The sequence below is a fragment of the Sus scrofa genome, chromosome 9 (assembly GCF_054392235.1).
Source record: "Sus scrofa isolate SSC_HxYL_T2T_F1_AM1 chromosome 9, Sscrofa_HxYL_maternal_Yorkshire_Landrace_v2.0, whole genome shotgun sequence".
Taxonomy (NCBI): Eukaryota; Metazoa; Chordata; class Mammalia; order Artiodactyla; family Suidae; genus Sus; species Sus scrofa.
The window spans coordinates 131142071-131155797 of NC_139391.1; the positions used below are offsets into that span (position 1 = coordinate 131142071).

A 13727-nucleotide genomic window follows, 5' to 3' on the forward strand; every position below is an offset into this window, starting at 1 on the left:
ATAGGTTGCAGATGTGGCTCAGTTCTGGTGTTGCTGTGGCTGCGGCATAGGCCTGAAGATGCAGCTGTCATTAGACTGCTAGCCCAGGAACTTCCATATGCTGCAAGTGTGGCCGTAAAAAGAAATAAAAAACAATTTAAAAAAATGCAGGAGTTCCCGTCGTGGTGCAGTGGTTAACGAATCCGACTAGGAACCATGAGGTTGCAGGTTCGATCCCTGGCCTTGATCCCAGGTTCGATCCCTGGCATTGCTGTGAGCTGTGGTATAGGCTGCAGACGCAGCTCAGATCCCGCGTTGCTGTGGCTCTGGTGTAGGCCGGTGGCTATAGCTCCGATTAGACTCCTAGCCTGGGAACCTCCATATGCCACGGGAGCAGCCCAAGAAAACACAAAAAGACAAAAAAAAAAACCAAAAAAAAAGTAATACTGTATTATTGGATTGGGTCTATTTGTAGATGTAATTAACATGACAAAAATAGCACAGGAAGGGAGAGAAAAATAGAATTATATTATAGCAAAGTTGCTAGATTTGGGCAATCTTAAGTACTAACCTGAGGTAGATAAAGATAAATTAAAAGTATATATTATGGTCCTTGGAGGAACCATTAAGAAAATAATTGGAAAACATATAGCTAAGAAAGCAACAGAAGAATTAATTAAAATGACACACTAAAGTATTACTAAAAAAATACTTAACACTATGAAGGCAACAAAGGAACACAGAAAACTTGAGACATATATAAAACAAATAGTAAAAGAGCTGAAATAAAGCCAACCATTTTAATAATTACATCAAATTTGAATAGTCTAAAGAGTCTCATTGAAAGGCAGAAATGATCGGATTGGATAAAAAAGAAAGCAAGACAATAAGATATTTTTAGATTCAAAGTAAAAGGATGAGAAAAAATATTATGCAAATAGCAACTAGGAAAATGCTATTTATATTAATATCAAATAGTATAGGCTTTCAGATAAGAAACATCACAGAGATAAAGACGGAAATTTCATAATGAGAAAAGAGCCAAAGAAGATATAACAGTTGTAAGTATAGGCGTTCCCATTGTGGCTCAGCATGTTATGAACATGACTAATATCCATGAGGATGTGAGAATGATCCCTGGCCTCCCTCAGAGAGTTAAGGATCTAGTGTGTGGTGTAGGTCGCAGAAGCGGCTCAGATACTGTGCTGCAGTCATCGTGGGGTAGGCCAGCAGTTACAGCTCCAATTCAACCCCTAGCCTGGGAACTTCCATGTGCCACAGGTACAGCCCTAAAAAAGAGAAAAACCAAACAAAACAATTATAAGTATATATGAATATTTTCAGAGATAAAATGATAAAGAAGTCAGGTTCAGGAGATCTAACATTGGCATAACAAAGGTAAGATAAATATTAGAATTAAAAAATTTAAAAAATTTCTTGAAATGAAAAGTTTTGAAGCTACAAGTTAAAATGGCACAACATGATTTAGGAAAACTGATCCTAAAAGTTATAACCTAGTAGTATTACTGGATTTTAAAGTTAAAAATAAATATTCCTGCCAAGGGGGAGAGGGGAGGGAGTGGGATGGACTCGGAGTTTGGGGTTAGTAGGTGGAATCTATTATATTTAGAATGGATGAGCAATGAGGTCCTACTGTATAGCACATGAAACTATATCCAATCTCTTGGGATAGAACATGAAGAAAGATAATATGAGAAAAAGCACGTATGTATGACTGGGTCATTTTGCTATACAACAGAAACTGGCACAACATCGTAAGTCAAATACTTTAATAAATAAAAAACTCGGAGTTCCTGTCGTGGCGCAGTGGTTAACGAATCCGACTAGGAACCGTGAGGTTGCAGGTTCGGTCCCTGCCCTTGCTCAGTGGGTTAACGATCCGGCATTGCCGTGAGCTGTGGTGTAGGTTGCAGACGCGGCTCGGATCCCGCGTTGCTGTGGCTCTGGTGTAGGCTGGTGGCTACAGCTCCGATTAGACCCCTCGCATGGGAACCTCCATATGACGCAGGGGCGGCCCTAGAAAAGACAGAAAGACCAAAAAAAGAAAAAGAAAAAAAGACTGATGATGAGCAGTGAATATATTTAATGTGTGGATTATACTGACAAAACAGAATATAAATGTTACACATGATAATAACATAAAAATGGTATAAGGAGTTCAAACTGTGGTATAGCAGGTTAAGGACCCAGCATTGCATCTACAATGGCTGAGGTTGCTGGTGAGGTGTGGGTTTGATCCCTGGCCTGGTGCAGTGGGTTAAGGATTTGGCACTGCTGCAGCTGTGGCTTGGATTCAATCCCTGGCCTAAGAACTACATATGCATGAGTGTGCCCTGCCCCCAACAAATGGTACAATTAAGAAAAATTAGGAAGTGAAAATGGAAAATACACAGCTAATTACCTCATTTTTGTTAGCAAAAAGCCAAAGTATATTACTTAAAACAGATAAACCCAAATTACAGAAGCATACACATATTTACTACTACAGAAGTCGACATTAGGGTAATAAATAAATCATGAGAATAAACTAGTATCTAATGTAGTCAAGAGATAAGGGCAGAAAGGACAAACTACAGAAACCAAAGCTATTACAAAGAATCATCAGACAACACTTGGTTCAACTCTACGTAATTATTAGAAAAGCTAAATGAATATTATTAACCCTTTAATGAACAAATAATTCTGACAGAGCAACTGTCCCCAGGCATTGAAAAAAAATGGAAAAATTCCAAATCCTTTTTTTTTTTTCCTTTGGCTGCACCCCATGGCATGTGGAAGCTCCTGGGCCAGGGATAGAATACGCACCACAGCAGCAATAACTCCAGATCCTTAACCTTCTATCTCACAAGAGAACTCCCCAAATTCTTTCTGAAGGGGATTTAAACTGATTCTAAGGCCCAACTGAAATTATTCTAAAAAGGAAAACTATGTATCATCTTACTTATGAATATTGAAACAAAAAATCCTTTAAAAAATTAGTAAATGGAATCTATATTAAAAGATGACTTCCTGACAGAATAGTTTATTCTAGAAAGTCAGAATGGTTCAATATTGGGAAATTTTATTACAATTAATCAAATTAATAAATCAATGGGGAAATACCATATTATCACCTACACAGAGGCTGAAAAAATCTGACAAAATTCAACATCTTGATAAAATACAAAAATTGGAAATGAACGTTACTCTCTTAGCAGGATAAATGATAGGTATCTCATTTTCACGCAGGAATCAGAGAACACCAGGGAGAACTAGAACAAGGAAGCTGACAGGACACCCTCTATTCCTACTGGCAATACTGTAGTAAAAGTACCTGGACAAATGAAAAACCATACTAGGTTTTTGTTATTGTTTTAATTTAAAGAAAAAAATTATTGGATATCTGAAAAACAATTCTCAAAGACTGACTTTTCCAGAACACTGTAGCTACACAATGCACTGCATCTATCATGGTGAAAGGTGCATTAGACACAAATGCAAAAACCATGACACAAGCCACCATTCTTCAATAATCTGAGCAAACACAAAACACCTATGGAACCACATGGATGACTTGCAAAGGATGGGCTCTTTACTTTTAGCACCATTACAAAAAAAAAAAAAACAAAACAAAAAACTCCTGGGGAATTCCTGCTGTGGCACAGTGGGTTAAGAATCTGAGAGTGGTGGCTTGGGTCACTGTAGAGGCTTGGGTTCAATCTTGGCACAGTGGGTTAAAGATTCCGGTGTTACTGCAGCTATGGTGCAGGTTGTGGGTGAGGCTCTGATTCATTTCCTGGCCCAGGAATTTCCCTTCCTATGCAGCCATAAAAATAAAACAAACAAAGCCATAAAAAAAACCCCCCAAAAACAAATAAAACAAAAAACTACCTAGTACGTAAAGCATACCAGGTTTTTAGGAAGCTTCAAAACCACAGCAATACCTGTATCCTTAAAATGATCAAGATAAACTACCAAATGGTTTATTTTTTCACCTTTTTGTTAAGCAAAAACAGAACCAATGTCACAATACTCTGAAAATAAGCTTTCAGAAGGGATTGCCCTAATAAATATTAAACACCAAAAATATTCTGTAATCAAAACAGTGGGGTAGAGGTGTATGAATGGACATCCCAACCACTAGAAAAGAATAGAAAATCCAGAAACTAACTCAAAACCATGTGTGATTTTAGTATGAGATAAAGATGGTATTCTCAAATCAGTGAAGAAGAGGTGATTTAGTCATTAAAACATAACCTTCCTTGAAATTCCCTACTGGTCTAGTGGTTAAGGATTGGGAGTTGTCACCGCTGCGGCACGAGTTTGATTCCCTGGCCCAGGAACTTTTGCATGATTCAGGTGCAGTCAAAAACAACAACAAAAAAAATCCAAAAAACCAAAAAAAAACCCCCATAAACCTTCCTTGAATAATTTAGGAATAGGAAAGTTCTTTCAAACTACACACAAAATTCAGAGTACAATAAAAGTCTGATTAGCTTTACACAGCAACAATGAAAAACTTGTGCATGAAGGAGTAAAAAAAGATGCAAACACATGAGACAAAATGAGAAAATATATCTGCAACTATCATGTCACACCACAAAAATTAAACTCTAATATACAGAGTTCTTAAAAAACCACATTTAAAAAATGCCAAGAACCTAACAGAAATCAATGGGCAACTGTTTCTACATTTCAGAAAAGCAAAATAGAAGCAGCCTGATGAGGGCTCAAGTCGCATGTCTTTCCTTGATTCACCTCCCCGCCCTAGGCCTGGCATATAGTAGAGGCTCAATAAATATTTATTGAATGAATTTTATTACTGATAGCTTTTATATTCAGCTAGAAACATGAAAATTATTTTTATAAAATTAATGATTTGAAATAGCCTAGACAAAGAGGTAATCTGATTTAAGATTCCTAAAATTAGTTGACAGTGGAAACTAAATTATTTCTAGATGTTTTAAGAGAGGGCAGGGCTAGAGAGCATAAATTATACAGTATGAGTAAATGACTTTAATGAACTCACACGAATGTCTTGTCTGTTGTTGAAAGGAAATCCAGTATAGGAAATAAAGCTAGCACTGTAATCTTCAAAATCAAAGGACAACAATATGTATAATTAGGGATGTGATAAAGGCTTATTCATTGGAGGCTTATACATAAATTAAGCACAATATACAATCAAAAGAAACTTGAATTTACCTTCTACCATATTACCATCCTTCTGAAAAATTCTCTCTTCACACCACTGACAATGGATTAGGTACTGAATCTTCTTGGCTGTTTCATCTGCAGAAGTAGGTCCCCTCAAAACTCTCACAACAACCAACACAAAATGTTCCAGAGCCACTGCAAATAGCACCTCTATGCCTTTGTTACATCGAGCTGCAGCTCTGGAAGAAAATTTTTCTACAGTTATTTTGTGAGCTTATGATTTTGTTTAGTATCACACTAACAATGATAACCAGATAGTGCACTATGGATGGGTTATGGGAAAATAAGGAAAATTTAATTCTAAGTAGCAGTGCTTTAAAAAAATCATTACTTTAACTGTTGCACAGATTGAAAACCAAGAACAGGATGCTTGGCAGGATTTTAGTAACTACACATTTTCCTTTATGATATCTTCTCAATGTTCTCTGGTTTTCAGTGTCACTTTCTTATTATCACCACCATCTTTCTATTTTTTTTTCTATAAAACCTTCTTCCAAACAATATATGCTTACTGAGTACTAACTACATGCACAGTAGTATACTAGCTGCTGACTGTTCATTGGAAAATGAATAAGGAAAGTCCTTGCCATGGTTACTTTTATAGACTTTCGGAAAAATTCTACTTAATACACCATTTATGTAGTTTTCCCTTCTACAGTTATACACAAACTTAGTTGGTATGTATTGACTTGAATTTGCTATTACTTTATAAACATTTTTAAGTACGTATGGTAGATCCTTGGCATGTCCCAACTGAACATCAGAGTTTTCAGTTATTCAGGAATAAACCTAAAGAGCTATAAGTCTAATAATCTGTATTTATCTGCAGGAAATTGGTTTTTTCTTTTGGCTGCCAGGCAGCATATGGAGTTCCCAAGCTAAAGATCAGATCTGAGCCACAGCTGTGGCAATGCTGGATCCTTTAACCCACTGTGCTGGGCCAGGGATGGAACTTGTGCCCCGGCACTGCAGAGACGCCACTGAGCCTGTTGCGCCACAGTGGGAATTCCTGAGGCAGGAACTTCAATCTAAATGCTGTAAAACTAGTGTTGGGCTAGTGAGTGAGCCAGCTGATCATTATCTGTAATCTCAATGTTCATTTATATTATCATATTATTTCTCCAGCACAATTTTTTTGCATAAAATGGGTGCTCAAAGAAGTCTTCCTTTCTTTGGTTGTTTAGAAATTCTGATAAGAAATAGAACCTTCTGGGAGTTCCTCTTGTGGCGCAGCAAAAACAATCCGACTAGGAACCATGAGGTTGTGGGTTCGATGCCGGGCCTTGCTCAGAGGGTTGAGGATCTGGCAGTGCTGTGAGCTGTGGTGTAGGTCACAGACGTGGCTCAGATTTGGTGTTGCTGCAGCTGTGGCTGGCAGTTATGGCTCTGATTGGACCCCTAGCCTGGGAACCTCCATATGCCATGGGTACAACCCTAAAAACAAAAGACCAAAAAAAAAAAAAAAAAAAAAAATAGAGCTTTCTGTTTTATAGTGAGATCTTTTCAGAGAATCAAGTTAATAAGCCATCATTTAATTCAAATTACATAAATAAGGAAGATAAAATGGACATTAAAAAATTATTGTTTCTAAATCTAAAAACGATCTTTGCTTTCCCTTTTCATGGGCTATCTCCTACTGTCCTACATGTTGAAATAAACTGATTTGAAATTAACTTTCATTTTTATATTTTCTTTCTTACTACCTTAATTATTTTTAGTAACATTTTAAATTGAGAGTAAACTGACTATTTAGGCACAGCGTTTTAAATCAAATTCTAAAAGAGACAACATAAGATTGCCAAAATAAGGCAAGGTTGCAGATATGGAATGCAGAATTTGTACTTCATGTATATTTTGAAAAATGAAGTAAGCACTTTTTGTAATATTATTTCTCTTTATCATATACCCAGACATACAAGGTGTACAGCTGACCGTTGGGTACCTTGCCACTGCAGCTACAACAATTCTGGCTGCCAGCTCCTTGTAATATTCAGTTCGGACGATGTTACAGCCGTAGTGACGCCGGGCAACATGTTGTGCCTTGGCATATAAGGAACTGATATCTGTAGATGTCACTGACACTATGCCAAGGTTTCTTATATTTCTGAATGCAGAATCTAGATAGTTCACTGATGTTCCAAAAGGGTCTAGGTGTCTAAAACCAGAAAAAATATTGACATATTTAAAATTATACTAGTATCCAAAATTATACCACTGTCATTATTTCTAATGATAAAAACCCATGGATTCAAAAGTACTTCACAAATCTATTTTAAGTACATAATTATATTTTTAAAGTAAGCAATAAAATGATCATATGACATGTTAGACAAGTAAAAATAAATCATGCTTAGAGGAAAACTGTCATGACCAGACACTTCATTTCAAATGCTAGAAAATGTTCCTATTGCATTCCTTAGGCCAATGCCATAAAAACTGTATTAATCTAAATAAACAATGACAAGCCATCTTGATTTTTTTTTGTCTTTTTAGGGTTGCATCTGCGGCATACGGAAGTTTCCAGGCTAGAGGTTGAATCAGAGCTGCAGCTGCTGGCCTACACCATAGCCACAACAATGCAGGATCCAAGCCACGTCTGTAACCTACACCACTGCTCATGGCAAGGCCAGATCCTTAACACTGATTGAGGCCAGGGATCGAACCTGCATCCTCATGGTTACTAGTCGGGATTGTTGCTGCTGAGCCACGATGGGAACTCCAAGCTATCTTGGTTTTTAATAACCCCCTCTCCACTCTGCCTCCCCATAAAATCCAAGTCAGTTTAGAAAGTGACACAAAAAAGTTTTTTACTTACATGAAATCAAAAGACCTCAAATGCATCAGTACATTGGCATCCATTTTGGTCACTTTTACATTACCAAGGTTCTCCTCTCCTTCTTCAAGAATATCATCACTCTCTTCCTTTTCCTTACTGTCCACCACTACTTTCAGTTTGTTTAAATGGCAGTTCTCCTGAATCAACGTCACAGAGTTTTCATTCAAATCATTAATTGTGACCTTGACCGCATTTCCGAGATGTTTTGCCCACTGCAGTCCCATTATCCCTTAGAAGAAATTGGAAGAAAAAAGAGTTTTTAAGTAATCAAGAAGGAAAATAGTATAATAATAAAGAATATAATTTTATAAATAACAATTATTTCAAAAGTAGTATTTTCTTAAGTAATTCTTATCTTACTTTCTTACTGAAATGCCTCTGAAGAAAAAATTTACCACAAAAATATTAGTCCAACAGGTTTTCATGAATAGCTCTCACAGGAGTTCCTGCTGTGGCACAGTGGTTTAAGAATCCAACTCCATTGGCTTGGGCCACTGTGGAGGTGTGGGTTCAGTCACTGGCCTGGTACAACAGCTTGATGGATCCAGCACGGCCACAGCTGCTGCATAGGTCACAACTGCAGCTCGGATTCAGTCCCTGGCCTGGGAACTTGCAATATGCTGTGGGTGCAGCCATTGGAAAAAAAAGATTTCTTACAAAATTGTTCAAATAAAATATCCATGTATGTTCTCTGAGGATACAGTAGATATTTTTTTCCTTTTTCTCACAGTGGAAAAATTTTTTCAAAGTCTTACAGAGAAAGCCAATATACAATATGAGTAAGAGTGGGGTTCCTCTGCTTGAAGGGAGGAGGGGCAGTTGGAATGCCTCCTACTGAAGTTTACCCTATGAACCAAAACATGAAAACAACTTCTCTGGACCAATGTTTTTCAAATACTGTGGAACAGTGTCATTGTGAATTAAAAGCAACAACTTTGTACACATGAGCAAATGATCAAGAGGAACTGAGACCAAGAGGGCCTCTCTCACAGGCTTTCTATCCCTACTGGATCTGAGTCATAAGGGACATTCATTACCAAATGGGAGACGGTGACATAAGCCTAGCCAGTACGGATTAGCAAAACCCCTATTTACTGGAGGTACTAACCAATATGCCTTATAAGTATAAAAAATTAACATCTACTATGTGCCATAGTCTATATATATATATATATATATATATATATATATATATATATATATTCCTATTCCTATAACAAGCTTGTGAAATAAGTTCTAAGTTTAGAGATGGGGAAATAATGCAAAATGACTGCTACGAGCTTGACTTAAATTTACAAAGGCAGATTAGAAAGTTTGAAAAGAACTTCCTTGAAGATAGTTTTCATTTTAGGTGAGGAAAGAGCAGTTCACTGCAGCATTATTTACAGTACTCAAGACATGGAAACAATTTAAGTGTCCATCAACAGATTAATGAATAAATATGTGGTATATATACCCAATGGAATACCATTCAGACATAAAACAGAAGGCAATCCTGCTATTTCAGACAACATGGACAGACCCTGAAGGTATTATTCTCAGTGAAATAAATCAGAGAAAAAAAAGACAAATACTTTATGGTCTAACTTACACACGGAATCTAAAAAAAAAACAAACTCACAGAAATAGAGATCAGATTTGTAGCTGCTGGAGGGGTGAGAGAATTGGCTGAAGGTGGGTGAATGACACAAACTTAGAGTTATAAGGTGAATATGTTCTGGGGATTAATGTACAGCAGGGTGATCATAGTTAACAACACTATATTCTTTATCTGAAAGGGGCTAACAAAGCAGATGTTAAAAAGTTCTCATCAAAAGGGAAGAAAAACCCTGTAACTGTGTGGTGATGGATGCTGTACTTTTTGTGGTGATCATTTTGGAATATATACATATAGCTAATTATTATGCTGTAAACCTAAAATTTATATAATTTATATGTTGATTATATTTCCATAAAACTGGAAAGGAAAAAAAGAAAAAGGAAAAAAAAATGGCTCCACTATCAACATATAGAGTACCTAGCCTAGGATAGACATTTAATAAATATTTTTGAATGTGAAAAAAAAAAAAAAGAGAGAGAGAGAGAAAGGGTGTGAGGGAAAATGCTGGGAAATAAATTTGGAAATGTAGGCTGGGATCAGATTATAGAGGATATTAAACTGCAATCCGAGAAGTTGAACTCTATTTAGGCCATAAAGATGCATGACTTTTTTGACTGAGAAGTTAACATTATCAATGTGATGTTTTAAAGAAAAGGCTGTTTGGCAACAGCATGCAAGACAGATTTAAGGGTAGAGATATAATTGCCAAAACCGATTACACTGGTAGATATGGAATGGGAAGGAGTATGAATCATAATACAAAAGAAAAATTAGAACAGACCCAGTGGCTGAATGTGTGTGAGGACAATGGTCGAAAAAGGAAATAATAAAAAAGATTCCAGTTAAAAATCTGACTGGCTCAGAGAATGTGATCAACTTAGAATTATTATTTCATCATTTTTATCATTATTTACACTGAGATGTTGCTAATGATGATGATGGTAGTAGAACTAGGACTAATACAATAATGATACTTAATACTTTTTCTAGCATTTATTATATACCAGATACTGTTATAACGTCTTTATATGTCTTAATTTACCTAATCATCACATTATTTTAAGGTGGGTACTGGTGATCCCCTCTTTTAATAGATGAAGAAATTAAAGCTGGCATGCTATAAAGCTAGGATTTAAATGCAGTCAGTTTGACTCCACAGTCCATGCTTTTAACCATTCCTTTTTCCTGAGGAGAAGAATTTAAGGAGAGTTAAGTCATGCTTTCATCCTACTGGTACAAACTTCTTAAGAATACAGTCCTACAACCTTTAGGAAGAAAGACTTGGATTGGCTACAAGTGATTCTTTAGAAATTTTCTACTTTTTCCATAATCTTTTTTCTATTATTAAGAAATTTTAGGAAAAATGTCCTCAATCTTTAAAACTGCGCCTTACCCAATTGCCTAATGACTAGGCAATATTTACTGCATCACACAAAAAACAAGAAAACCAACCATTTGCTGATCACAATAAATATTATTGCAAAAAAATAAAAATAATTATAATAAAAATCCTGTCTGAATCTGATCAAACCTGAAGATCCAATTACTAATTTACAGAAATTCAAGAGATAGAGGAATATGTTATAAGAACCATGGTGATACAATTAGCAAAAATCTAGATTGTGGGAAACCCTACAGGGCAAACGATGGGTTATACCAACAAATAATTATCACACACAAAACGAGGGAAGGGAATATAGATTGAAAAACAACTTTAGGAGACATACCAAACAATTAAAATATGGTCTTTGTCTGGATTCTGATTAGAATGTTTGAAAAATGATGAGATAATTAGGTATATCTAAATACTTAATGACATTAAATAATTATTCTTTTTTTTTTAGGTGTGATATGGTATAGGGGTTTTATTTTAAAAGTCCTTATATTTTACAGATCCAATGGAAATATTTACAGATGAAATGATCTTTCTGTCATTTGCTTCAAAACAATGGGGCTAGAGAATTGAGGAATAAGGTATGAGGGAAAGGGCATGGGAATACAGATACAAGACTGAGTATGAACTGGTAATTTTTCTTTTTTGCCATGCCTGTGTGGTATGTGGAAGTTCCGGGGCCAGGGATCAAACCTGAGCCATAGCAGTGACCCAAGCCAGAGCAGTGACAATGCCAGATCCTTAATCCTGAATTGGTAATTTTTGAAGTAAGCGATGGAGGTAAAGTGGTTCATTTATTACAGGCTCTACTTTTGTATATATTTGAAAATTTTCCTTGTAGCTGGCAGTCTATGCCACAGCCATAGCAATACAGGATCCCAGCCGCGTCTGCAACCTGCATCACATCTCTTGGCAACGCTAGATCCTTAACCCCCTGAGTGAGGCCAGGGATTGAACCTGCATCCTCATGGATGCTAGTCAGATTTGTTTCTGCTGAGCCACAAAGGGAACTCCATTTTTTTTTTTTTTTTTTTTTTTTTTTCTTTTTAGGGCCGCACCTGCGGCATATGGAGGTTCCCAGGCTAGGAGTTGAATCAGAGCTGTAGCTGCCGGCCACACCACAGCAATGCAGGATCCTTAACCCACCGAACAAGGCCAGAGATCGAACCTGCATCCTCATAGATACTAGTCAGATTTGTTTCTGCTGAGCCACGAGGGGAACTCCTTGTATCTTTTTTTTTTTTTTTAAATCAAAATATTCTGCTAGATAATGAAATCCATTTAAGTTTCCTAAGGAAAGACACAGAGAGAAAGGTGGGCAATTAAGTACTGGGGTAAAATGTACAACATTATGATTATGTAAAGGTAATGCTGTTATATAAGAAAGTTACGAGAGCAAATCCTAAGAGTTTTTATCACAGGAAGAAATTTTTCTTCTTTTCTTCTCATTGTATCAACAGCAGATGATAGATGTTAGCTTGAACCTACTGTGGTAATTCTTTCACAATATATGTAAACCAAACCATCACGCAGTGCACTGTAACCTGTGTACCTATACACTGATGTATGCCAATTATTTCTCAATAAACTGCAAGAAAAAAATCTGCTTAGGCTTGCATCATGTAAACATATAAACATCCTTAGTTTTCAAAGTGGTTAAACAACAAGGAAAAAAAAGAAGGGGAGGAAGAAAAGATATTGTACAAATCTGATGGATAAAGTGCAGTTCCAAAAAAAGCATCACTACTTACCAGTAGCTCCAAAGGCATCTAGACATTCCAAAGGTTTTCGTTCCTCAGCCAAAGCAGCCAGTGTACAGAATATTAGCTGCCTAGAAGGAAGTATAATAATATAAAATAATTTTTACTGTACTATTGTTTCATCATTGTAATTTTAAGAATAGCAAGAAATGGGGTTCCATTTACTATGCAAACTATTTTGGAAAAAGATCTAAAAACATAGTCCTCACTTAATTGTATAAGAATGAAAATTTGTGAAATTACATTATAAATCAAATTGGGTTCTATTAACAAGCATTCATTCTAAATGATTTTATAAATAAAAATTTCCTACAAAAAGCACAAGCCTGTTCATTTAATTATAGAAAGTCAGACCTATTTTACTTTCTGAGAAAGAAACCGGTTTGGTAGAAAAATAGAGAAAACAACCATTCTGAGAAAATGCTAAAACAGATGATTTTCCTTCTATAACTACTTTTAAATTTCAACATATTAGAATATAAAATTAAGAGAACATATATTTGTAATGATTTAAAACATCCCATAACCCTTTTTATAACTTATCTTACCGATTTAGTTTCATTTTGGGATTAAAATAGGAATCTGTTTTCTGTGGCACAGAATAGTTAGGACATACTTGTACATCTGTGTCTGCCTCTTTCAAAATTTCATTTGATGGTTTAGCAGCAGAAGCTAAGATTAAAAAAAAAATTCCAATGAAATACAAAATAATTCTAAATATCAAAAACGATATACATTAAAAAACAACCTTTATATTATTTTGTATTAATGAAATCAGGTGGATTAAAAAAAAAAATCCCCAGCACCCCAACTGATGTACTTGGCACTGTCTCTGGAAAAGAGTAGTAACCAGGTGAGTATTTGGTGAACAAGTCTATCAACTTAAAATCTTAACTGCCTAGCATATCAAATATCTGTATACCTAGTAAAGGAAAATCAACG

At 35.9% G+C, this 13727-nt stretch overlaps 1 protein-coding gene across 1 annotated transcript in view; it reads right to left on the reverse strand.

The window, feature by feature from the left end:
- Positions 1 to 13727, reverse strand: part of TRMT1L (tRNA methyltransferase 1 like) — a 46440-nt gene that overhangs the window by 14651 nt on the left and 18062 nt on the right. The window contains exons 9-13 of the mRNA XM_084978610.1: positions 13334 to 13457; positions 12777 to 12856; positions 8012 to 8261; positions 7139 to 7351; positions 5185 to 5375 (exon numbers count right to left, since the gene is read on the reverse strand). Of these exons, the coding sequence (XP_084834736.1) occupies positions 5185 to 5375; positions 7139 to 7351; positions 8012 to 8261; positions 12777 to 12856; positions 13334 to 13457 (858 nt within the window). The remainder of the gene's footprint in view (positions 1 to 5184; positions 5376 to 7138; positions 7352 to 8011; positions 8262 to 12776; positions 12857 to 13333; positions 13458 to 13727) is intronic.